General features: G+C 49.1%; 1 protein-coding gene across 3 annotated transcripts in view; it reads right to left on the bottom strand.

The window, feature by feature from the left end:
* Window positions 1-696: 696 nt before the first annotated feature.
* LOC129828537 (cAMP and cAMP-inhibited cGMP 3',5'-cyclic phosphodiesterase 10A-like) overlaps window positions 697-25,241 on the bottom strand; it is a 194,090-nt gene continuing 169,545 nt past the window's right edge. For all 3 annotated transcript variants that reach the window (XM_055889551.1, XM_055889554.1, XM_055889553.1), the window contains exons 17-22: window positions 22,752-22,907; window positions 10,044-10,216; window positions 6,966-7,077; window positions 4,961-5,041; window positions 2,208-2,296; window positions 697-1,318 (exon numbers count right to left, since the gene is read on the bottom strand). In XM_055889551.1, coding sequence (XP_055745526.1) covers window positions 697-1,318; window positions 2,208-2,296; window positions 4,961-5,041; window positions 6,966-7,077; window positions 10,044-10,216; window positions 22,752-22,907 — 1,233 coding nt within the window. The remainder of the gene's footprint in view (window positions 1,319-2,207; window positions 2,297-4,960; window positions 5,042-6,965; window positions 7,078-10,043; window positions 10,217-22,751; window positions 22,908-25,241) is intronic.

Below are 25,241 nucleotides of genomic sequence, written 5' to 3'. Positions count from 1 at the left end.
GATCAGGTGACTGGTGGATCCGGTGACTGGTGGATCAGGTGACTGGTGGATCAGGTGACTGGTGGATCAGGTGACTGCTGGATCCGGTGACTGGTGGATCAGGTGACTGGTGGATCAGGTGACTGGTGGATCAGGTGACTGCTGGATCCGGTGACTGGTGGATCAGGTGGTTGGTGGATCAGGTGACTGGTGGATCCGGTGACTGGTGGATCAGGTGACTGGTGGATCAGGTGACTGGTGGATCAGGTGGTTGGTGGATCAGGTGACTGGTGCCGAATCCCCCTCGGCTGTATTCATCAGCACATACCGTAGCAAAACAAAACAACTGTTTCTTATTGGACCAGTCCAGGTAGTCTCTCCCTGTTTCGGCCCGTTTGCTTGCGTTTGGTGCCTAATGAACACACCCCTGCTTGTCTACGGGAGCGGTGACACCGTCACTCCTCTCCTCCCTCACCCAATGAGGTAACCGTGTGTTTCTGAAAAGTATCCCCTTGTTAGTAAATCCACCAATCACCTTTCCTCGTTCCTACGCATGTTTCCCGCCCCTTCCTGTTGCAGAAGGAATTGAGTCGCTGACACAGGAAGTCCAGACAGGAAGTACACACACCTGATGGCAGGGGACATGTTGAGGGCGTGTGGTAGTGAGGGCGTATTGACTTGCGTGGTAGTGAGGGTGAGCAGTGGCTTCACTACCAGTCAGTTGTCCACCTTCACAGGGCCTGTGTCAGGGTTCGATGTTTCCTCCGTGCTGGGCTCTACCCTGGGGTCAACAGGCTCTACAATGGGGTCAACAGGCTCTGCCCTGGGTTCAACAGGCTCTGCCCTGGGGTCAACAGGCTCTGCCCTGGGGTCAACAGGCTCTACCCTGGGGTCAACAGGCTCTACCCTGGGGTCAACAGGCTCTGCCCTGGGGTCAACAGGCTCTACAATGGGGTCAACAGGCTCTGCCCTGGGGTCAACAGGCTCTACCCTGGGGTCAACAGGCTCTGCCCTGGGGTCAACAGGCTCTGCCCTGGGGTCAACAGGCTCTGCCCTGGGGTCAACAGGCTCTGCCCTGGGTTCAACAGGCTCTGCCCTGGGGTCACCAGGCTCTGCCCTGGGGTCACCAGGCTCTGCCCTGGGGTCAACAGGCTCTGCCCTGGGGTCACCAGGCTCTGCCCTGGGGTCAACAGGCTCTGCCCTGGGGTCAACAGGCTCTGCCCTGGGGTCAACAGGCTCTACCCTGGGGTCAACAGGCTCTGACGGAGCCCACACTCCTCTCACTCCACTGTCCTCCTCCTCTCCATTCACTATCTTCTCCCATTGGCCAAGGTTCTCCCTGTGGAAAAACAATCATACCAGGATCAAAAGGCCAGTAGGACAAATGTGCTACGTGGGCCTGATAAATATTACAGACAAAGAGACAGACAGACAAACACACTGGAAACTGTACACATTATGCAGATATGTGTTAGTCCATGTAATATATGGTGTGTAGTCCATGTAATATATGGTGTGTTAGTCCATGTAATGTATGGTGTGTTAGTCCATGTACTATATGGTGTGTAGTCCATGTAATATATGGTGTGTAGTCCATGTAATATATGGTGTGTTAGTCCATGTAATATATGGTGTGTAGTCCATGTAATATATGGTGTGTTATTCTATGTAATATATGGTGTGTTAGTCCATGTAATATATGGTGTGTTAGTCCATGTAATATATGGTGTGTTAGTCCATGTAATATATGGTGTGTTAGTCCATGTAATATATGGTGTGTAGTCCATGTAATATATGGTGTGTTATTCTATGTAATATATGGTGTGTTAGTCCATGTAATATATGGTGTGTTAGTCCATGTAATATATGGTGTGTTAGTCCATGTAATATATGGTGTGTTAGTCCATGTAATATATGGTGTGTAGTCCATGTAATATATGGTGTGTATAGTCCATGTAATATATGGTGTGTGTTAGTCCATGTAATATATGGTGTGTAGCCCATGTAATACATGGTGTGTAGCCCATGTAATACATGGTGTGTTAGTCCATGTAATATATGGTGTGTAGCCCATGTAATACATGGTGTGTTAGTCCATGTAATATATGGTGTGTTAGTCCATGTAATATATGGTGTGTTAGTCCATGTAATATATGGTGTGTTAGTCCATGTACTATATGGTGTGTTAGTCCATGTACTATATAGTGTGTGTATTGTATGTAACTCACCTGCAGGCTTGTAGAAGAGGGCCAGACGGGGGGAAGAGCTCAGATAAGGTAGTATAACATGGGAGAGCAACAGCATTGTAGAATCCCACCTAGAGAAACAGACAAGGAGAAATCATGTGGTTGGATTATATCAGCATTGTAGAACCCCACCTAGAGAAACAGACAAGGAGAAATCATGTGGTTGGATTATATCAGCATTGTAGAACCCCACCTAGAGAAACAGACAAGGAGAAATCATGTGGTTGGATTATATCAGCATTGTAGAACCCCACCTAGAGAAACAGACAAGGAGAAATCATGTGGTTGGATTATATCAGCATTGTAGAACCCCACCTAGAGAAACAGACAAGGATAAATCATGTGGTTGGATTATATCAGCATTGTAGAACCCCACCTAGAGAAACAGACAAGGAGAAATCATGTGGTTGGATTATTTCAGCATTGTAGAACCCCACCTAGAGAAACAGACAAGGAGAAATCATGTGGTTGGATTATATCAGCATTGTAGAACCCCACCTAGAGAAACAGACAAGGAGAAATCATGTGGTTGGATTATATCAGCATTGTAGAACCCCACCTAGAGAAACAGACAAGGAGAAATCATGTGGTTGGATTATATCAGCATTGTAGAACCCCACCTAGAGAAACAGACAAGGAGAAATCATGTGGTTGGATTATATCAGCATTGTAGAACCCCACCTAGAGAAACAGACAAGGAGAAATCATGTGGTTGGATTATATCAGCATTGTAGAACCCCACCTAGAGAAACAGACAAGGAGAAATCATGTGGTTGGATTATATCAGCATTGTAGAACCCCACCTAGAGAAACAGACAAGGAGAAATCATGTGGTTGGATTATATCAGCATTGTAGAACCCCACCTAGAGAAACAGACAAGGAGAAATCATGTGGTTGGATTATATCAGCATTGTAGAACCCCACCTAGAGAAACAGACAAGGAGAAATCATGTGGTTGGATTATATCAGCATTGTAGAATCCCACCTAGAGAAACAGACAAGGAGAAATCATGTGGTTGGATTATATCAGCATTGTAGAACCCCACCTAGAGAAACAGACAAGGAGAAATCATGTGGTTGGATTATATCAGCATTGTAGAACCCCACCTAGAGAAACAGACAAGGAGAAATCATGTGGTTGGATTATATCAGCATTGTAGAATCCCACCTAGAGAAACAGACAAGGAGAAATCATGTGGTTGGATTATATCAGCATTGTAGAACCCCACCTAGAGAAACAGACAAGGAGAAATCATGTGGTTGGATTATATCAGCATTGTAGAACCCCACCTAGAGAAACAGACAAGGAGAAATCATGTGGTTGGATTATATCAGCATTGTAGAACCCCACCTAGAGAAACAGACAAGGAGAAATCATGTGGTTGGATTATATCAGCATTGTAGAACCCCACCTAGAGAAACAGACAAGGAGAAATCATGTGGTTGGATTATAACAGCATTGTAGAACCCCACCTAGAGAAACAGACAAGGAGAAATCATGTGGTTGGATTATATCAGCATTGTAGAACCCCACCTAGAGAAACAGACAAGGAGAAATCATGTGGTTGGATTATATCAGCATTGTAGAACCCCACCTAGAGAAACAGACAAGGAGAAATCATGTGGTTGGATTATATCAGCATTGTAGAACCCCACCTAGAGAAACAGACAAGGAGAAATCATGTGGTTGGATTATATCAGCATTGTAGAACCCCACCTAGAGAAACAGACAAGGAGAAATCATGTGGTTGGATTATATCAGCATTGTAGAATCCCACCTAGAGAAACAGACAAGGAGAAATCATGTGGTTGGATTATATCAGCATTGTAGAACCCCACCTAGAGAAACAGACAAGGAGAAATCATGTGGTTGGATTATATCAGCATTGTAGAACCCCACCTAGAGAAACAGACAAGGAGAAATCATGTGGTTGGATTATATCAGCATTGTAGAATCCCACCTAGAGAAACAGACAAGGAGAAATCATGTGGTTGGATTATATCAGCATTGTAGAACCCCACCTAGAGAAACAGACAAGGAGAAATCATGTGGTTGGATTATATCAGCATTGTAGAACCCCACCTAGAGAAACAGACAAGGAGAAATCATGTGGTTGGATTATATCAGCATTGTAGAACCCCACCTAGAGAAACAGACAAGGAGAAATCATGTGGTTGGATTATATCAGCATTGTAGAACCCCACCTAGAGAAACAGACAAGGAGAAATCATGTGGTTGGATTATAACAGCATTGTAGAACCCCACCTAGAGAAACAGACAAGGAGAAATCATGTGGTTGGATTATATCAGCATTGTAGAACCCCACCTAGAGAAACAGACAAGGAGAAATCATGTGGTTGGATTATATCAGCATTGTAGAACCCCACCTAGAGAAACAGACAAGGAGAAATCATGTGGTTGGATTATATCAGCATTGTAGAACCCCACCTAGAGAAACAGACAAGGAGAAATCATGTGGTTGACCTACAAAATGTCCCCGTCACAGATCTGATGGGGCTGGATGGGAAAGCAAGAGGATGGAAACTATGTGCAGTGGAGCTGTTGTTGCTGATGTTTCCACCTATACCTGTCTCAGGTCAGTAAAGGGGCGGGAACAAGGGCAGAGGGGGGGGGGGGGCATCTTGCCAGAATGAGACGCAGCCCAGGTAATGTTCCCAGTGTGTGTGTGTGTGTGTGTGTGTGTGTGTGTGTGTGTGTGTGTGTGGTTCTTACCTGCCCCTGAGGAACCTCTTCCTTCTTATCTCTGTCCATCATAGGGATGGGCTGTATACCTATCTTCTTCATCTCATCCCCCTGTAGCGGAGAGGAAGGGGAAGAGGGAGGAGAGGAGAGGAGAGGAGAGGGGAGAGGAAGAGAGGAGGGAGAGGAGAGGAGAGGAAGAGAGAAGAGGAAGAGAGAAGAGGAAGAGAGAAGGGAGAGGAGAGGAAGAGAGGAGAGAAAGAGAAGGGAGAGGAGAGGAAGAGAGAGGAAGAGAGGAGAGGAAGAGAGGAGAGGAAGAGAGGAGAGGAAGAGAAGGGAGAGGAGAGGAAGAGAGAGGAAGAGAGGAGAGGAAGAGAGAAGAGGAAGAGAGAAGAGGAAGAGAGAAGGGAGAGGAGAGGAAGAGAGGAGAGAAAGAGAAGGGAGAGGAGAGGAAGAGAGAGGAAGAGAGGAGAGGAAGAGAGAAGAGGAAGAGAGAAGAGGAAGAGAGAAGGGAGAGGAGAGGAAGAGAGGAGAGAAAGAGAAGGGAGAGGAGAGGAAGAGAGAAGAGGAAGAGAGGAGAGGAAGAGAGAAGAGGAAGAGAGAAGAGGAAGAGAGAAGGGAGAGGAGAGGAAGAGAGGAGAGAAAGAGAAGGGAGAGGAGAGGAAGAGAGAGGAAGAGAGGAGAGGAAGAGAGAAGAGGAAGAGAGAAGAGGAAGAGAGAAGGGAGAGGAGAGGAAGAGAGGAGAGAAAGAGAAGGGAGAGGAGAGAAAGAGAAGGGAGAGGAGAGGAAGAGAGGAGAGGAAGAGAGGAGAGGAAGATTGAAGGGAGAGGAGTGGAAGAGAGAAGGGAGAGGAAGAGGAAGAGAGAAGGGAGAGGAAGAGGAAGAGAGAAGGGAGAGGAAGAGGAAGAGAGAAGGGAGAGGAAGAGAGACGGGAGAGGAAGAGAGAAGGGAGAGGAAGAGGAAGAGAGAAGGGAGAGGAAGAGAGACGGGAGAGGAAGAGAGAAGGGAGAGGAGAGGAAGAGGAAGAGAGAAGGGAGAGGAAGAGAGAAGGGAGAGGAAGAGAGAAGGGAGAGGAGAGGAAGAGGAAGAGAGAAGGGAGAGGAAGAGAGAAGGGAGAGGAGAGGAGAGGAAGAGAGAAGGGAGAGGAGAGGAAGAGGAAGAGAGAAGGGAGAGGAAGAGAGAAGGGAGAGGAAGAGAGAAGGGAGAGGAGAGGAAGAGGAAGAGAGAAGGGAGAGGAAGAGAGAAGGGAGAGGAGAGGAAGAGAGAAGGGAGAGGAAGAGAGAAGGGAGAGGAGAGGAAGAGAGAAGGGAGAGGAAGAGAGAAGGGAGAGGCGAGGAAGAGAGAAGGGAGAGGAAGAGAGAAGGGAGAGGCGAGGAAGAGGAAGAGAGAAGGGAGAGGAAGAGAGAAGGGAGAGGAGAGGAAGAGAGAAGGGAGAGGAAGAGAGAAGGGAGAGGCGAGGAAGAGGAAGAGAGAAGGGAGAGGAAGAGAGAAGGGAGAGGCGAGGAAGAGGAAGAGAGAAGGGAGAGGAAGAGAGAAGGGAGAGGAGAGGAAGAGGAAGAGAGAAGGGAGAGGAAGAGAGAAGGGAGAGGAAGAGAGAAGGGAGAGGAAGAGAGAAGGGAGAGGAGGAAGAGAGAAGAGGTAGAATGGAAGAGGTTATTGAGACCAAAACAAAGTGACACCTGATGATCTTTTGAGTACTATGATTCATTCCTTTGTCATAATCCATTCATTCAGAATTCATTCATAATCATTCATTATTAATGAATTGATGAACTCTTTACAACAGTAGTATTGTAGTACACTCTTAGAAAAGAAGGCGCTACCTAGAACTACAAAGGGTTCTTCAATTGTCCCAATAGGAGAACCCTCTGAAAAGAATAGTGTATTTGTTCCAAGTGGAACACTTCCGCTAATACAATGTTCTACGTGGAACCCTTTCACCACCAAAGTGTTCTACCCGGAACCTAAAAAGGTTATCTTTTGGGGACAAACAAAGAACCCTTGTGGTGGTTGAGTGTAGTGAGTTATACTACTGTACCTCGGCCCAGAACTCAGCGTAGATGTCATTGGCTGTGAGTCTCGTGATTGGCCACAGCTTGGTAACGGAACACAGGTCACATGCTGTCATCATCAGACCAATCACACGGTCCCTGGGGAAAGAGAAGTATTTGTTTTTATTTATTTATGATTTATTTATATCTACAGTGCATTCAGAAAGTATTCAGACCCCTTGATTTTTTCCACATTTTGTTACGTTACAGCCTTATTCTAAAAATGGATTAAATAAATAAAAAATCCCTCATCAATCTACACATGACCCTAAGCACACAGCCAAGACAACTCAGGAGTGGCTTCGGGAACAAGTCTCTGAATGTCCTTGAGTGGCTCAGCCAGAGCCCGGACTTGAACATGATCGAACATCTCTGGAGAGACCTGAAAATAGCTGTGCAACGATGCTCCCCATCCAACCCGACAGAGCTTGAGAGGATCTGCAGAGAAGAATGGGTGAAATTCCCCAAATACAGGTGTGCCAAGCTTGTAGCGTCATACCCAAGAAGACTCGAGGCTGTAATCTCTGCCAAAGGTGATTCAACAAAGTACTGATTAAAGAAAGGGTCTGAATACTTATGTAAATGTGATATTTTTGATTTGTCATTATGGGATGTTGTGTGTAGATTGATGAGGGGAAAAAACTATTTAATCCATTTTAGAATAAGGCTGTAATGTAACAAAATGTGGAAAAAGTCAAGGGGTCTGAAAACTTTCCGAATGCACTGTATTTCCAGATGCATGAGAATGAATGTAGTTGGCCCCTGACTCTATTAGTATTTTCTAACTGTCGTCATGCTGACCCAAACCACAGTGATGCTGACCCAAACCACAGTGATGCTGACCCAAACCACAGTGATGCTGACCCAAACCACAGTGATGCTGACCTAAACCACAGTGATGCTGACCCAAACCACAGTGATGCTGACCCAAAACACTGTGATGCTGACCTAAACCACAGTGATGCTGACCCAAACCACAGTGATGCTGACCTAAACCACAGTGATGCTGACCCAAACCACAGTGATGCTGACCCAAAACACTGTGATGCTGACCCAAACCACAGTGATGCTGACGCAAAACACTGTGATGCTGACCCAAAACACAGTGATGCTGACCCAAAACACTGTGATGCTGACCCAAAACACAGTGATGCTGACCCAAAACACTGTGATGCTGACCCAAAACACTGTGATGCTGACACAAAACACTGTGATGCTGACGCAAAACACTGTGATGCTGACCCAAAACAATGTGATGCTGACCCAAAACACAGTGATGCTGACCCAAAACACAGTGATGCTGACCCAAAACACTGTGATGCTGACCCAAAACACAGTGATGCTGACCCAAAACACTGTGATGCTGACCCAAAACACAGTGATGCTGACCCAAAACACTGTGATGCTGACCCAAAACACTGTGATGCTGACCCAAAACAATGTGATGCTGACGCAAACCAGTGCTGCTGATCCAAACCACTGTGATGCTGACCCAAACCACCGTGATGCTGACCCAAACCACAGTGATGCTGACCCAAACCAGTGCTGCTGATCCAAACCACTGTGATGCTGACCCAAACCACAGTGGTGCTGACCCAAACCACAGTGGTGCTGACCCAAACCACAGTGATGCTGACCCAAACCACTGTGATGCTGACCCAAACCACTGTGATGCTGACCCAAACCACTGTGATGCTGACCCAAACCACCGTGATGCTGACCCAAACCACAGTGATGCTGACCCAAACTACCATCATGCTGACCCAAACCACAGTGCTGCTGACCCAAACCACTGTGATGCTGACCCAAAACACCGTGATGCTGACCCAAACCACAGTGATGCTGACCCAAACCACAGTGATGCTGACCCAAACCACAGTGATGCTGACCCAAACCACAGTGATGCTGATCCAAACCACTGTGATGCTGACCCAAACCACAGTGATGCTGACCCAAACCACAGTGATGCTGACCCAAACCACAGTGATGCTGACCCAAACCACAGTGATGCTGACCCAAACCACCATGATGCTGACCCAAACCACTGTGATGCTGACCCAAACCACAGTGATGCTGACCCAAAAGACTGTGATGCTGACCCAAACCACAGTGATGCTGACCCAAACCAGTGCTGCTGACCCAAACCACCGTGATGCTGACCCAAACCACAGTGATGCTGACCCAAACTACCATCATGCTGACCCAAAACACAGTGATGCTGACCCAAACCACCATGATGCTGACCCAAACCACTGTGATGCTGACCCAAACCACAGTGATGCTGACCCAAACCACAGTGATGCTGACCCAAACCACTGTGATGCTGACCCAAACCACAGTGATGCTGACCCAAACCACAGTGATGCTGATCCAAACCACAGTGATGCTGATCCAAACCACAGTGATGCTGACCCAAACCACTGTGATGCTGATCCAAACCACAGTGATGCTGACCCAAACCACTGTGATGCTGACCCAAACCACCGTGATGCTGACCCAAAACACCGTGATGCTGATCCAAAACACCGTGATGCTGACCCAAACCACCGTGATGCTGATCCAAAACACCGTGATGCTGACCCAAACCACCGTGATGCTGACCCAAAACACTGTGATGCTGACCCAAAACACTGTGATGCTGACCCAAAACACTCTCTCTTCACGTTGCTCTGTTCAGCACGGTTCCAGCAACTATAGTGGATGTGTAACCATGGTAGCTCAGTAAGCTTGGTCTGATTTGTCTTGGTTCAGCTCTTTAGTGTGAACGTTCTTATTTAACCTGTGACATGTGCCGGTGGTTGTTCAGGTCCAGTGTGTGTAACCTCTGACCGGTGTTGGTGGTTGTTCAGGTCCAGTGTGTGTAACCTCTGACCTGTGTTGGTGGTTGTTCAGGTCCAGTGTGTGTAACCTCTGACCTGTGTTGGTGGTTGTTCAGGTCCAGTGTGTGTAACCTCTGACCTGTGCCGGTGGCTGTTGAGGTCCAGTGTGTGTGTGTGTGTGTGTGTGTGTGTGTGTGTGTGTGTGTGTGTGTGTGTGTGTGTATGTATGTGTGTGTAACCTCTGACCTGTGTTGGTGGTTGTTCAGGTCCAGTGCTCCAGCGGTCAGTAGCTCAGCTAGCTGTTTGCGGTTACCGAAGTAGAGCGCCAGGTCTGTAGCGATGATGGCCTTGTGGATGACCTCTAGAACCTGCTCGTACTCACTGGAAGTCAGGTTGGAGAAAATATTGTGCCCTTCCAGCTATGGGAAACAAAAGAGATCAATAAAAAGCAAAAGCTCTGCTTATGAGGCGTTCGGCTCAGCTAGGCTTAGGTGGGATAGCCAGAGGGTACATCCTGAGGGCGGAGACGTAGGTCGTTTAACGTTTGGGTTAGTTAGGAATACTTCTCTGGGCCTTTAACGTTGGGGATGGTTGGGAATACTTCTCAGGGCCTTTAACGTTGGGGATGGTTGGGAATACTTCTCAGGGTCTTTAACGTTGGGGATGGTTGGGAATACTTCTCAGGGCCTTTAACGTTGGGGAAGGTTGGGAATACTTCTCAGGGCCTTTAACGTTGGGGGTAGCCAGGAATACTTCTCAGGGTCTTTAACGTTGGGGATGGTTGGGAATACTTCTCAGGGTCTTTAACGTTGGGGATGGTTGGGAATACTTCTCAGGGTCTTTAACGTTGGGGATGGTTGGGAATACTTCTCAGGGCCTTTAACGTTGGGGATGGTTGGGAATACTTCTCAGGGTCTTTAACGTTGGGGATGGTTGGGAATACTTCTCAGGGCCTTTAACGTTGGGGATGGTTGGGAATACTTCTCAGGGTCTTTAACGTTGGGGATGGTTGGGAATACTTCTCAGGGCCTTTAACGTTGGGGGTAGCTAGGAATACTTCTCTGGGCCTTTAACGTTGGGGGTAGCCAGGAATACTTCTCAGGGCCTTTAACGTTGGGGGTAGCTAGGAATACTTCTCTGGGCCTTTAACGTTGGGGGTAGCCAGGAATACTTCTCAGGGCCTTTAACGTTGGGGGTAGCCAGGAATACTTCTCAGGGTCTTTAACGTTGGGGATGGTTGGGAATACTTCTCAGGGCATTTAACGTTGGGGATGGTTGGGAATACTTCTCAAGGTCTTTAACGTTGGGGGCAGATAGGAATACTTCTCAGGGCCTTTAACGTTGGGGATGGTTGGGAATACTTCTCAGGGCCCTTAACGTTGGGGATGGTTGGGAATACTTCTCAGGGCCCTTAACGTTGGGGATGGTTGGGAATACTTCTCAGGGCACTTAACGTTGGGGATGGTTGGGAATACTTCTCAGGGTCTTTAACGTTGGGGATGGTTGGGAATACTTCTCAGGGCCTTTAACGTTGGGGGTAGTTAAGAATACTTCTCAGGGCATTTAACGTTGGGGGTGGTTGGGAATACTTCTCAGGGCATTTAACGTTGGGGATAGTTAAGAATACTTCTCAGGGCATTTAACGTTGGGGATGGTTGGGAATACTTCTCAGGGTCTTTAACGTTGGGGTTAGATAGAAATACTTCTCAGGGTCTTTAACGTTGGGGATGGTTGGGAATACTTCTCAGGGTCTTTAACGTTGGGGATGGTTGGGAATACTTCTCAGGGTCTTTAACGTTGGGGATGGTTGGGAATACTTCTCTGGGCCTTTAACGTTGGGGATGGTTGGGAATACTTCTCTGGGCCTTTAACGTTAGGGTAGATAGGAATACTTCTCTGGGCATTTAACGTTGGGGGATAGCTAGGAATACTTCTCTGGGCATTTAACGTTGGGGATGGTTGGGAATACTTCTCAGGGTCTTTAACGTTGGGGGGTAATTGGGAATACTTCTCAGGGTCTTTAACGTTGGGGGTAGCTAGGAATACTTCTCTGGGCTGGGGTCAATATAAGAAGTAAATTGAAATTACAATTATTATCTATTTTAAATGTCTCAATACACTTAAAAGTAAAAGCTATTTATTTTCCACTTTTGAAGTTTTAAATTCTAATTACTTTTTGAATGAAATACCTTAATTGGAATTGACCCCAACCCTGACATTTAGGAGGACAAGGATTCAAGGTACATGATCATCATCTACCAATGATAAAGATTTGAATTGGGAGGTGACACAGGTTAATAACAATCCAAGATGGCGTAGCAGTCAGATGTCCATTGTCCTCGTCTTGTCCCGTGTATATATATTTTTCTTCGCATATCTTTTTTATATATATATTATTTTCTTCTTAAAAACTCAACTTCAAAACACTCTCCTGCAACCCACCTCACCAAATGTGGTGCGGATCTGTTTTTTTTCTTCCTCAAAAGTATTATTCACCTCGTATCCGAAATCTACAACAGAAGCTAACAAGCTAACCAGAAGTTAGCCAGCTCACAAGCTAACGTTAGTAGCTAACGTTAATAGTTCAGCTAACCACAGCTAGCGCTCATCAGCTATCCTTTAGCTCGGAAAACTATTGCCAGTTTTGTACAACGCGACTCAGACCAGAGCATACCAGACCTATTTCTCTCTCCATATCCCCGGATTTTTACCTCAAGCTCTGGACATTTACACCTGGATCTTGCAGCTAACTAGCTGCTATCCGAGTGACTATCGGCTAACATCAATTCCGGAGCAAACACCAATTATCCCGGAGCTAGCCAGCTGAAGAGTGCCATCAGCCACTCCTGGGCTACAATCACCTATCCGGACCCGTTTTACTGCCGATGCGGAGCCCCACCGGGCCTTCACGACTGGGATACCGACGTTATCTGCCCGAGGGAGTATTTCAACCGGCCCCTCCATCGCGACGTAACCTGAACGTCCATATACTAACTGCGGCCCGCTAATCGTTAGCTGTCTTGAGCATATCGGCTGCTATCTGAACAGGTCTATCGAACAATCTTCTTAGGCCACTATAACTATTTTGACAACTGGATTGGTCCCCTCTACCACACGGAACCCCACTAATCTACCGACGGAATTGCACGGCGTGGCTAAAAACAGACCTCCATCTTCTGCTAGCTTGCTACCCATGACTAGCTGTCTGAATCACGAAGCTAGCACCAGTTAGCAAACACAATTCACAACTCACAACCTCTCTTTCGCCACCGCCATCCGGCTTGGATTCTCTGTCGACACGACCACGTCTGGTCTGCAGACAAATACCCCATCCGCTGTGCCCTCAACCGGCCTCCGTCTGAGCAGACCCCCTCCGTCTGAGCAGACCACCCCCCCGGGCTACTAACTTTAAACGCCGCGGGCTAGCTTAGTGGAGGCCTCATTACTTCATCTACGGCTGGCCCCTGGACACTATGATCACTTGGCTACATAGCTTATGCCTGCTTGACTGTCCATTAATTCACGGTACTCCATTCTGTTTATTTGTGTTTTATCTGTCGGCTCTGTGCCTTAACTCAGGATCTGTGTGTAGTTAATCCGACCCTCTCTGCCCAGTCGTCGCCATTTTTACCTTCTGTTGCTGTGTTAGCCGACTAGCTGCTGTTATCTGACCTGCTGTTTTAGCTAGCTCTCCCAATCATGACCTGCAATCACTTTATGCCTTATTGTATGTCTCTCTCAAATATCAATATGCCTTGCATACTGTTGTTCAGGCTAGTTATCATTGTTTTGGTTTGCAATGGACCCCGTAGTTCCACTCTCCGTACCTCTGATACCTCCTTTGTCCCACCCCCCACACATGCGGTGACCTCACCCATTGAGACCAGCATGTCCAGAGATACAACCTCTCTTATCATCACCCAGTGCCTGGGCTTGCCTCCGCTGTACCCGTGCCCCACCATACCCTGGTCTGCACATTATGCCCAGAATCTATTCTACCACGCCCATAAATCTGCTCCTTTTATTCCTTGTCCCCAACGCTCTAGGCGACCAGTTTTGATAGCCTTTAGCCGCACCCTCATCCTACTGCTCCTCTGTTCCTCGGGTGATGTGGAGGTAAACCCAGGCCCTGCATGTCCCCAGTCACCCTCATTTGTTGACTTCTGTGATCGAAAAAGCCTTGGCCTCATGCATGTCAACATCAGAAGCCTCCTGCCTAAGTTTGCCTTACTCACCGCTTTATCACACTCTGCCAACCCTGATGTCCTTGCCGTGTCTGAATCCTGGCTTAGGAAGGCCACCAAAAACTCTGAGATTTCCATACCCAACTATAACACTTTCCGTCAAGATAGAACTGCCAAACCGACATCCGGTTTGGAGCGAGCGGTCGCATTTGCATTCGCTCTGCAGGTAGTATAACTTTTCATTTCATTTTCATTACATTTCATTACATTTCATTATAGTACAACGGTTTAATTTGTCTAACCTTAGCAATTTCTTCTTAGCTAGCTACTTAGCCGTCTGTGTATAAAAGATAATTGCGTAATTATCGTATTCCGTCGTCTATCGTAGTCCACACTGCTATCTGCCCAGCAGCTAGCAAACGTCCACCGTCTACCGAATAGTAGTATAAACTTTTCATTACATTTCATTATAGTACAACGGTCTGATTTTCATTTTCACTACAGTACAACGGTTTGATTTGTTTGATCTTAGCTAGCTACATAGCCGTCTTTGCATCAAACATAATTGTGTAGTTATTGAGGTTCGCCAGCCAGCTATTTTCGCCCTAACGTAACGCAACGTAGCCAACACTGCTAGCTAGCCAGCTTGCCACCGAATAGCAGCATTGTAGAAACGAGTGCATTACAACGGAACGACTTGATCAGTGTAGTGTTGGCTGACTACACAGTTGTCTTTGCTATCTTTGATTTGTATTTGTTCGATCTTAGCTAGCTACTTAGCTGGCTACATAGCCGTCTTTGTATCGGTGATAATTGTGTAGTTATCAAGGTTCGCTGAGGTTCGCTAGCCAGGTATTCTCGCCCTAACGTAACGTAACGTAGTCAACCCTGCTAGCTAGCCAGCTAGCCACCGATTAGCAGCACTGTAGAAACGATTACATTACAACGGAACGACTTGACTTGTGTAGTGTTAGCTAGCTACATAGTTTTCTTTGCTATCTTTTTATCTAAGATAATTGTGTAGCTTTGAGTAATTATCGGTTAGCTAGCCAGCTATTTTTCGCCTGCCGCGCTGCCGTCCTCCTACCTAGCCAACACTGCTAGCTAGCCAACTTCTACCGAATAGCAGCACTGTAGAAACTTACATTACAACGGAACGACTTGATTAGCGTAGTGTTAGCTAGTTGTCTTTGCTGTCCTTGTATCCATGATAATTGTGTAGTTTAGAGAAATTTAGTGAAATTGTCGAGGTTACCTAGCCAGCTTCACTTTCAACAACGTAGCCACTGCTAGCCAGGCTACTTCACCAGCCAGCAGTACTATATCATTTTAGTCAATAAGATCTTGTATTTTATTTTTATTTTTTTGCAACGTAAGCTTAACTTTCTGAACATTCGAGACGTGTAGCCCACTTGTCATTCTAATCTCCTTTGCATTAGCGTAGCCTCTTCTGTAGCCTGTCAACCATGTGTCTGTCTATCCCTGTTCTCTCCTCTCTGCACAGACCATACAAACGCTTCACACCGCGTGGCCGCGCCCACCCTAACCTGGTGGTCCCAGCCCGCACGACCCACGTGGAGTTCCAGGTCTCCGGTAGCCTCTGGAACTGCCGATCTGCGGCCAACAAGGCAGAGCTCATCTCAGCCTATGCGTCCCTCCAGTCCCTCGACTTCCTGGCACTGACGGAAACATGGCTCACCACAGATAACACTGCTACTCCTACTGCTCTCTCTTCGTCTGCCCACGTGTTCTCGCACACCCCGAGACCTTCTGGTCAGCGGGGTGGTGGCACCGGGATCCTCATCTCTCCCAAGTGGTCATTCTCTCTTTCTCCCCTTACCCATCTGTCTATCGCCTCCTTTGAATTCCATGCTGTCACAGTTACCAGCCCTTTCAAGCTTAACATCCTTATCATTTATCGCCCTCCAGGTTCCCTTGGAGAGTTCATCAATGAGCTTGATGCCTTGATAAGCTCCTTTCCTGAGGACGGCTCACCTCTCACAGTTCTGGGTGACTTTAACCTCCCCATGTCTACCTTTGACTCATTCCTCTCTGCCTCCTTCTTTCCACTCCTCTCCTCTTTTGACCTCACCCTCTCACCTTCCCCCCCTACTCACAAGGCAGGCAATACGCTTGACCTCATCTTTACTAGATGCTGTTCTTCCACTAACCTCATTGCAACTCCCCTCCAAGTCTCCGACCACTACCTTGTATCCTTTTCCCTCTCGCTCTCATCCAACACTTCCCACACTGCCCCTACTCGGATGGTATCGCGCCGTCCCAACCTCCGCTCTCTCTCCCCCGCTACTCTCTCCTCTTCCATCCTATCATCTCTTCCCTCTGCCCAAACCTTCTCCAACCTATCTCCTGATTCTGCCTCCTCAACCCTCCTCTCCTCCCTTTCTGCATCCTTTGACTCTCTATGTCCCCTATCCTCCAGGCCGGCTCGGTCCTCCCCTCCCGCTCCGTGGCTCGACGACTCATTGCGAGCTCACAGAACAGGGCTCCGGGCAGCCGAGCGGAAATGGAGGAAAACTCGCCTCCCTGCGGACCTGGCATCCTTTCACTCCCTCCTCTCTACATTTTCCTCTTCTGTCTCTGCTGCTAAAGCCACTTTCTACCACTCTAAATTCCAAGCATCTGCCTCTAACCCTAGGAAGCTCTTTGCCACCTTCTCCTCCCTCCTGAATCCTCCTCCCCCTCCCCCCCCCTCCTCCCTCTCTGCAGACGACTTCGTCAACCATTTTGAAAAGAAGGTCGACGACATCCGATCCTCGTTTGCTAAGTCAAACGACACCGCTGGTTCTGCTCACACTGCCCAACCCTGTGCTTTGACCTCTTTCTCCCCTCTCTCTCCAGATGAAATCTCGCGTCTTGTGACGGCCGGCCGCCCAACAACCTGCCCGCTTGACCCTATCCCCTCCTCTCTTCTCCAGACCATTTCCGGAGACCTTCTACCTTACCTCACCTCGCTCATCAACTCATCCTTGACCGCTGGCTACGTCCCTTCCGTCTTCAAGAGAGCGAGAGTTGCACCCCTTCTGAAAAAACCTACACTCGATCCCTCCGATGTCAACAACTACAGACCAGTATCCCTTCTTTCTTTTCTCTCCAAAACTCTTGAACGTGCCGTCCTTGGCCAGCTCTCCTGCTATCTCTCTCAGAATGACCTTCTTGATCCAAATCAGTCAGGTTTCAAGACTAGTCACTCAACTGAGACTGCTCTTCTCTGTATCACGGAGGCGCTCCGCACTGCTAAAGCTAACTCTCTCTCCTCTGCTCTCATCCTTCTAGACCTATCGGCTGCCTTCGATACTGTGAACCATCAGATCCTCCTCTCCACCCTCTCCGAGTTGGGCATCTCCGGCGCGGCCCACGCTTGGATTGCGTCCTACCTGACAGGTCGCTCCTACCAGGTGGCGTGGCGAGAATCTGTCTCCTCACCACGCGCTCTCACCACTGGTGTCCCCCAGGGCTCTGTTCTAGGCCCTCTCCTATTCTCGCTATACACCAAGTCACTTGGCTCTGTCATAACCTCACATGGTCTCTCCTATCATTGCTATGCAGACGACACACAATTAATCTTCTCCTTTCCCCCTTCTGATGACCAGGTGGCGAATCGCATCTCTGCATGTCTGGCAGACATATCAGTGTGGATGACGGATCACCACCTCAAGCTGAACCTCGGCAAGACGGAGCTGCTCTTCCTCCCGGGGAAGGACTGTCCGTTCCATGATCTCGCCATCACGGTTGACAACTCCATTGTGTCCTCCTCCCAGAGCGCTAAGAACCTTGGCGTGATCCTGGACAACACCCTGTCGTTCTCCACCAACATCAAGGCGGTGGCCCGTTCCTGTAGGTTCATGCTCTACAACATCCGCAGAGTACGACCCTGCCTCACACAGGAAGCGGCGCAGGTCCTAATCCAGGCACTTGTCATCTCCCGTCTGGATTACTGCAACTCGCTGTTGGCTGGGCTCCCTGCCTGTGCCATTAAACCCCTACAACTCATCCAGAACGCCGCAGCCCGTCTGGTGTTCAACCTTCCCAAGTTCTCTCACGTCACCCCGCTCCTCCGCTCTCTCCACTGGCTTCCAGTTGAAGCTCGCATCCGCTACAAGACCATGGTGCTTGCCTACGGAGCTGTGAGGGGAACGGCACCTCAGTACCTTCAGGCTCTGATCAGGCCCTACACCCAAACAAGGGCACTGCGTTCATCCACCTCTGGCCTGCTCGCCTCCCTACCACTGAGGAAGTACAGTTCCCGCTCAGCCCAGTCAAAACTGTTCGCTGCTCTGGCACCCCAATGGTGGAACAAACTCCCTCACGACGCCAGGACAGCGGAGTCAATCACCACCTTCCGGAGACACCTGAAACCCCACCTCTTCAAGGAATACCTAGGATAAAGCAATCCTTCTGCCCCCCCCCCCCCCCCCCCCCCCCTTAAAAGATCTAGATGCACTATTGTAAAGTGGCTGTTCCACTGGATGTCATAAGGTGAATGCACCAATTTGTAAGTCGCTCTGGATAAGAGCGTCTGCTAAATGACTTAAATGTAAATGTAATGTAAATGAGTTGCAATCTACTGCAGAGATAGCCTGCAAAGTTCTGTTATACTTTCCAAGTCTATGCCCAAACAGTTTGAACTTCTAATTTTAAAAATTAATCTCTCCAGAAATAAGTCTCTCACTGTTGCCGCCTGCTACCGACCCCCCTCAGCTCCCAGCTGTGCCCTGGACACCATCTGTGAATTGATCGCTCCCCATCTAGCTTCAGAGTTTGTTCTGTTAGGTGACCTAAACTGGGATATGCTTAACACCCCGGCAGTCCTACAATCTAAGCTTGATGCCCTCAATCTCACACAAATCATCAAGGAACCCACCAGGTACAACCCCAAATCCGTAAACATGGGCACCCTAATAGACATTATCCTGACCAACTTGCCCTCCAAATACACCTCTGCTGTCTTCAATCAAGATCTCAGCGATCACTGCCTCATTGCCTGTATCCGCCACGGGTCCACGGTCAAACGACCACCCCTCATCACTGTCAAACGCTCCCTGAAACACTTCTGCGAGCAGGCCTTTCTAATCGACCTGGCCCGGGTACCCTGGAAGGATATTGACCTCATCCCGTCAGTTGAGGATGCCTGGTCATTCTTTAAAAGTTACTTCCTCACCATATTAGACAAGCATGCTCCGTTCAAAAAATGCAGAACCAAGAACAGATATAGCCCTTGGTTCACTCCAGACCTGACTGCCCTCGACCAGCACAAAAACATCCTGTGGCGAACTGCGATAGCATCGAAGAGCCCCCGTGATATGCAACTGTTCAGGGAAGTCAGGAACCAATACACGCAGTCAGTCAGGAAAGCAAAGGCCAGCTTTTTCAAGCAGAAATTTGCATCCTGTAGCTCTAACTCCAAAAAGTTCTGGGATACTGTAAAGTCCATGGAAAACAAGAGCACCTCCTCCCAGCTGCCCACTGCACTGAGGCTAGATAACACGGTCACCACTGATAAGTCCGTGATAATCGAAAACTTCAACAAACATTTCTCAATGGCTGGCCATGCCTTCCACCTGGCGACTCCAACCTTGGCCAGCAGCCCCGCCCGGCCCGCTGCTACTCGCCCAAGCGTCCCCAGCTTCTCCTTTACCCATATCCAGATAGCAGATGTTCTGAAAGAGCTGGAAAACCTGGACCCATACAAATCAGCTGGGCTTGACAATCTGGACCCCCTATTTCTGAAACTGTCCGCCGCCATTGTCGCACCCCCTATTACCAGCCTGTTCAACCTCTCCTTCGTATCATCTGAGATCCCCAAGGATTGGAAAGCTGCCGCTGTCATTCCCCTCTTCAAAGGGGGAGACACCCTGGACCCAAACTGTTACAGACCTATATCCATCCTGCCCTGCCTAGCTAAGGTCTTCGAAAGCCAAGTCAACAAACAGATCACTGACCATCTCGAATCCCACCGTACCTTCTCCGCTGTGCAATCCGGTTTCCGAGCCGGTCACGGGTGCACCTCAGCCACGCTCAAGGTACTAAACGATATCATAACCGCCATCGATAAAAGACATTACTGTGCAGCCGTCTTCATCGACCTGGCCAAGGCTTTCGACTCTGTCAATCACCATATTCTTATCGGCAGACTCAATAGCCTCGGTTTTTCTAATGACTGCCTTGCCTGGTTCACCAACTACTTTGCAGACAGAGTTCAGTGTGTCAAATCGGAGGGCATGTTGTCCGGTCCTCTGGCAGTCTCTATGGGGGTACCACAGGGTTCAATTCTCGGGCCGACTCTTTTCTCTGTATACATCAATGATGTTGCTCTTGCTGCGGGCGATTCCCTGATCCACCTCTACGCAGACGACACCATTCTGTATACTTCCGGCCCTTCCCTGGACACTGTGCTATCTAACCTCCAAATGAGCTTCAATGCCATACAACACTCCTTCCGTGGCCTCCAACTGCTCTTAAATGCTAGTAAAACCAAATGCATGCTTTTCAACCGTTCGCTGCCTGCACCCGCACGCCCGACTAGCATCACCACCCTGGACGGTTCCGACCTAGAATATGTGGACATCTATAAGTACCTAGGTGTCTGGCTAGACTGCAAACTCTCCTTCCAGACTCATATCAAACATCTCCAATCCAAAATCAAATCTAGAGTCGGCTTTCTATTCCGGAACAAAGCTTCCTTCACTCACGCCGCCAAACTTACCCTAGTAAAACTGACTATCCTACCGATCCTCGACTTCGGCGATGTCATCTACAAAATAGCTTCCAATACTCTACTTAGCAAACTGGATGCAGTTTATCACAGTGCCATCCGTTTTGTTACTAAAGCACCTTATACGACCCACCACTGCGACCTGTATGCCCTAGTCGGCTGGCCCTCGCTACATGTTCGTCGTCAGACCCACTGGCTCCAGGTCATCTACAAGGCTATGCTAGGTAAAGTGCCGCCTTATCTCAGTTCACTGGTCACGATGGCTACACCCACCCGTAGCACGCGCTCCAGCAGGTGTATCTCACTGATCATCCCTAAAGCCAAAACCTCATTTGGACGCCTTTCCTTCCAGTTCTCTGCTGCCTGCGACTGGAACGAATTGCAAAAATCTCTGAAGTTGGAGACTTTTATCTCCCTCAACAACTTTAAAAATCTGCTATCCGAGCAGCTAACCGATCGCTGCAGCTGTACATAGTCCATCTGTAAACTACCCACCCAATTTACCTACCTCACCCCCATACTGCTTTTATTTATTTACTTTTCTGCTCTTTTGCACACCAGTATCTCTTCTTGCACATGATCATCTGATGATTTATCACTCCAGTGTTAATCTGCTGAATTGTAATTATTCGATTTATTGCCTACCTCATGCCTTTTGCACACATTGTATATAGATTCTCTTTTTCCTACCATGTTATTGACTTGTTTATTGTTTACTCCATGTGTAACTCTGTGTTGTTGTCTGTTCACACTGCTATGCTTTATCTTGGCCAGGTCGCAGTTGCAAATGAGAACTTGTTCTCAACTAGCCTACCTGGTTAAATAAAGGTGAAATAAAAGAAATAAAAAAAAAAAAAATAACAATGTGTTTGTGTGAGTGTGTGGTGTAACAGGGTGTGGTGTAACAGGGTGTGGTGTAACAGGGTGTGGTGTAACAGGGTGTGGTGTAACAGGGTGTGGTGTAACAGGGTGTGGTGTAACAGGGTGTGGTGTAACAGGGTGTGGTGTAACAGTGTGTTTGTGTGAGTGTGTGGTGTAACAGGGTGTGGTGTAACAGGGTGTGGTGTAACAGGGTGTGGTGTAACAGGGTGTGGTGTAACAGTGTGTGGTGTAACAGGGTGTGGTGTAACAGGGTGTGATGTAACAGGGTGTGGTGTAACAGGGTGTGGTGTAACAGGGTGTGGTGTAACAGGGTGTGGTGTAACAGGGTGTGGTGTAACAGTGTGTGGTGCAACACGGTGTGGTGTAACAGGGTGTGGTGTAACAGGGTGTGGTGTAACAGTGTCCAGTATGGGAGAAGTGGTAGTTCTACCTGGAGGATGGATACAGTCTGGGAGAAGTGGTAGTCCTACCTGGAGGATGGATACAGTCTGGGAGAAGTGGTAGTCCTACCTGGAGGATGGATACAGTCTGGGAGAAGTGGTAGTCCTACCTGGAGGATGGATACAGTCTGGGAGAAGTGGTGTGTTCTACCTGGAGGATGGATACAGTCTGGGAGAAGTGGTAGTCCTACCTGGAGGATGGATACAGTCTGGGAGAAGTGGTGTGTTCTACCTGGAGGATGGATACAGTCTGGGAGAAGTGGTAGTCCTACCTGGAGGATGGATACAGTCTGGGAGAAGTGGTAGTCCTACCTGGAGGATGGATACAGTCTGGGAGAAGTGGTGTGTTCTACCTGGAGGATGGATACAGTCTGGGACAAGTGGTAGTCCTACCTGGAGGAGGGATACAGTCTGGGAGAAGTGAAGGTCCTACCTGGAGGATGGATACAGTCTGGGATAAGTGGTGTGTCCTACCTGGAGGATGGATACAGTCTGGGAGAAGTGGTAGTCCTACCTGGAGGATGGATACAGTCTGGGAGAAGTGGTAGTCCTACCTGGAGGATGGATACAGTCTGGGAGAAGTGGTAGTTCTACCTGGAGGATGGATACAGTCTGGGAGAAGTGGTAGTCCTACCTGGAGGATGGATACAGTCTGGGAGAAGTGGTGTGTTCTACCTGTTGGATGGATACAGTCTGGGAGAAGTGGTAGTCCTACCTGGAGGATGGATACAGTCTGGGAGAAGTGGTGCTGCTCCATAGTAGACGTGCTGTACAGGGCAGCTAGAGGATGGTCAAACTTCTGCAGGTAAGTGTTACTGTATCCTCGATGGTCCAGATCATGACATAGACAGGCTATCAGCAGACCCTTCTTCTGTTGATGAGGGAGAGGATGGGGAGGAGAGGATAGGGGGAGAGACAGAGAGGATAGGGGAGAGAGAGGGAGGATAGGGGAGACAGCGAGAGGATAGGGGAGAGAGAGAGAGGATAGGGGAGAGAGAGAGAGGATAGGGGAGAGAGAGAGGATAGGGGAGAGAGAGAGAGGATAGGGGAGAGAGAGACAGGATAGGGGAGAGAGAGGGTAGGGGAGAGAGAGAGGATAGGGGAGAGAGAGAGAGGACAGGGGGAAAGAGAGAGAGGATAGGGGAGAGAGAGAGGATAGGGGAGGGAGAGAGAGGATAGGGAAGAGAGAGAGGATAGGGGAGGGAGAGAGGATAGGGGAGAGAGAGAGCGGATAGGGGAGAGAGAGAGAGGATGGGGAGAGAGAGAAGGTAGGGAGGGAGAGGGAGGATAGGGGAGAGAGAGGATGGGAGAGAAAGAGGATAGGGGGTGAGAGAGAGAGGATAGGGGGTGAGAGAGAGGATAGGGGGTGAGAGAGAGGATAGGGGGAGAAAAAGAGTATGAGAGGATATGGGAGAGAGAGAGAGACAGAGGATATGTGAGAGAGAGAGAGGATAGGGGAGAGATGATATTGAGAGAAAGAGAGGATGGGGAGAGAGAGAGGATGGGAGGGAGAGAGAGAGAGGATAGGCAGAGAGAGGATGGGGGAGAGAGGATAGGGAGAGACAGAGAGGATAGGGGAGAGAGAGGATAGGGGAGAGAGAGGATAGGGGAGAGAGAGCATGGGGAGAGAGAGAATGGGGGAGAGAGAGAGAGAGAGAATGGGGGATAGAGAGATAGGATGGGGGAGAGAGAGAGGATGGGGAAGAGAGGAAGGGGAGAGAAAGGATGGGGAGAGAGAGAGGATGGGGGAGAGAGAAAGAGAGGATTTCGGGGGTAGAGAGAGAGGATGGGGGAGAGAGAGAGAGAGGATTTCGGGGGTAGAGAGAGAGGATGGGGGAGAGAGAGAGAGAGGACGGGGGGAAGAGAGAGAGGGGGGATGGGAGGGAGAGAGAGGATGGGGAGAGAGAGAGAGGATGGGGGGAGCGAGGATGGGGGAGAGGGGATGGGGAGAGAGAGAGAGGATGGGGAGGGAGAGAGAGGATGGGGAGAGAGAGAGAGGATGGGGGGGAGAGAGGATGGGGAGAGAGAGGATGGGAGAGAGAAAGGATGGGGGAGAGAGAAAGAGAGGATTCGGGGGAGAGAGAGAGAGGTTGGGGGAGAGAGAAAGAGAGGACGGGGAGAGAGAGAGAGGGGGGATGGGAGGGAGAGAGAGGATGGGGAGAGAGAGGATGGGGAGAGAGAGGATGGGGGGAGAGAGGATGGGGAGAGAGAGACAGGATAGGGGAGAGAGAGAGAGGATAGGGGAGAGAGAGAGAGGATAGGGGAGAGAGAGACAGGATAGGGGCAAGAGAGGATAGGGGAGAGAGAGAGAGGATAGGGGAGAGAGAGAGAGGATAGGGGAGAGAGAGAGAGGACAGGGGGAAAGAGAGAGAGGATAGGGGAGAGAGAGAGGATAGGGGAGGGAGAGAGAGGATAGGGAAGAGAGAGAGGATAGGGGAGGGAGAGAGGATAGGGGAGAGAGAGAGCGGATAGGGGAGAGAGAGAGAGGATGGGGAGAGAGAGAAGGTAGAGAGGGAGAGGGAGGATAGGGGAGAGAGAGGATGGGAGAGAAAGAGGATAGGGGGTGAGAGAGAGAGGATAGGGGGTGAGAGAGAGGATAGGGGGAGAAAAAGAGTATGAGAGGATATGGGAGAGAGAGAGAGACAGAGGATATGTGAGAGAGAGAGAGGATAGGGGAGAGATGATATTGAGAGAAAGAGAGGATGGGGAGAGAGAGAGGATGGGAGGGAGAGAGAGAGAGAGGATGGGGGAGAGAGGATAGGGAGAGACAGAGAGGATAGGGGAGAGAGAGGATAGGGGAGAGAGAGGATGGGGAGAGAGGATACGGAGAGAGAGCATGGGGAGAGAGAGCATGGGGGAGAGAGAGAGAGAGAGAATGGGGGATAGAGAGATAGGATGGGGGAGAGAGAGAGGATGGGGAAGAGAGGATGGGGACAGAAAGGATGGGGAGAGAGAGAGGATGGGGGAGAGAGAAAGAGAGGATTTCGGGGGTAGAGAGAGAGGATGGGGGAGAGAGAGAGAGAGGATTTCGGGGGTAGAGAGAGAGGATGGGGGAGAGAGAGAGAGAGGACGGGGGAGAGAGAGAGAGGGGGGAAGGGAGGGAGAGAGAGGATGGGGAGAGAGAGAGAGGATGGGGGGAGAGAGGATGGGGAGAGAGAGAGAGGACTATGGGGAGAGAGAGAGAGGATGGGGAGGGAGAGAGAGG

The sequence above is a fragment of the Salvelinus fontinalis genome, chromosome 30 (assembly GCF_029448725.1).
Source record: "Salvelinus fontinalis isolate EN_2023a chromosome 30, ASM2944872v1, whole genome shotgun sequence".
NCBI lineage: Eukaryota > Metazoa > Chordata > Actinopteri > Salmoniformes > Salmonidae > Salvelinus > Salvelinus fontinalis.
The sequence above is the reverse complement of the archived record's forward strand: the minus strand, read 5'-3'. Positions and strand labels throughout refer to the sequence as shown.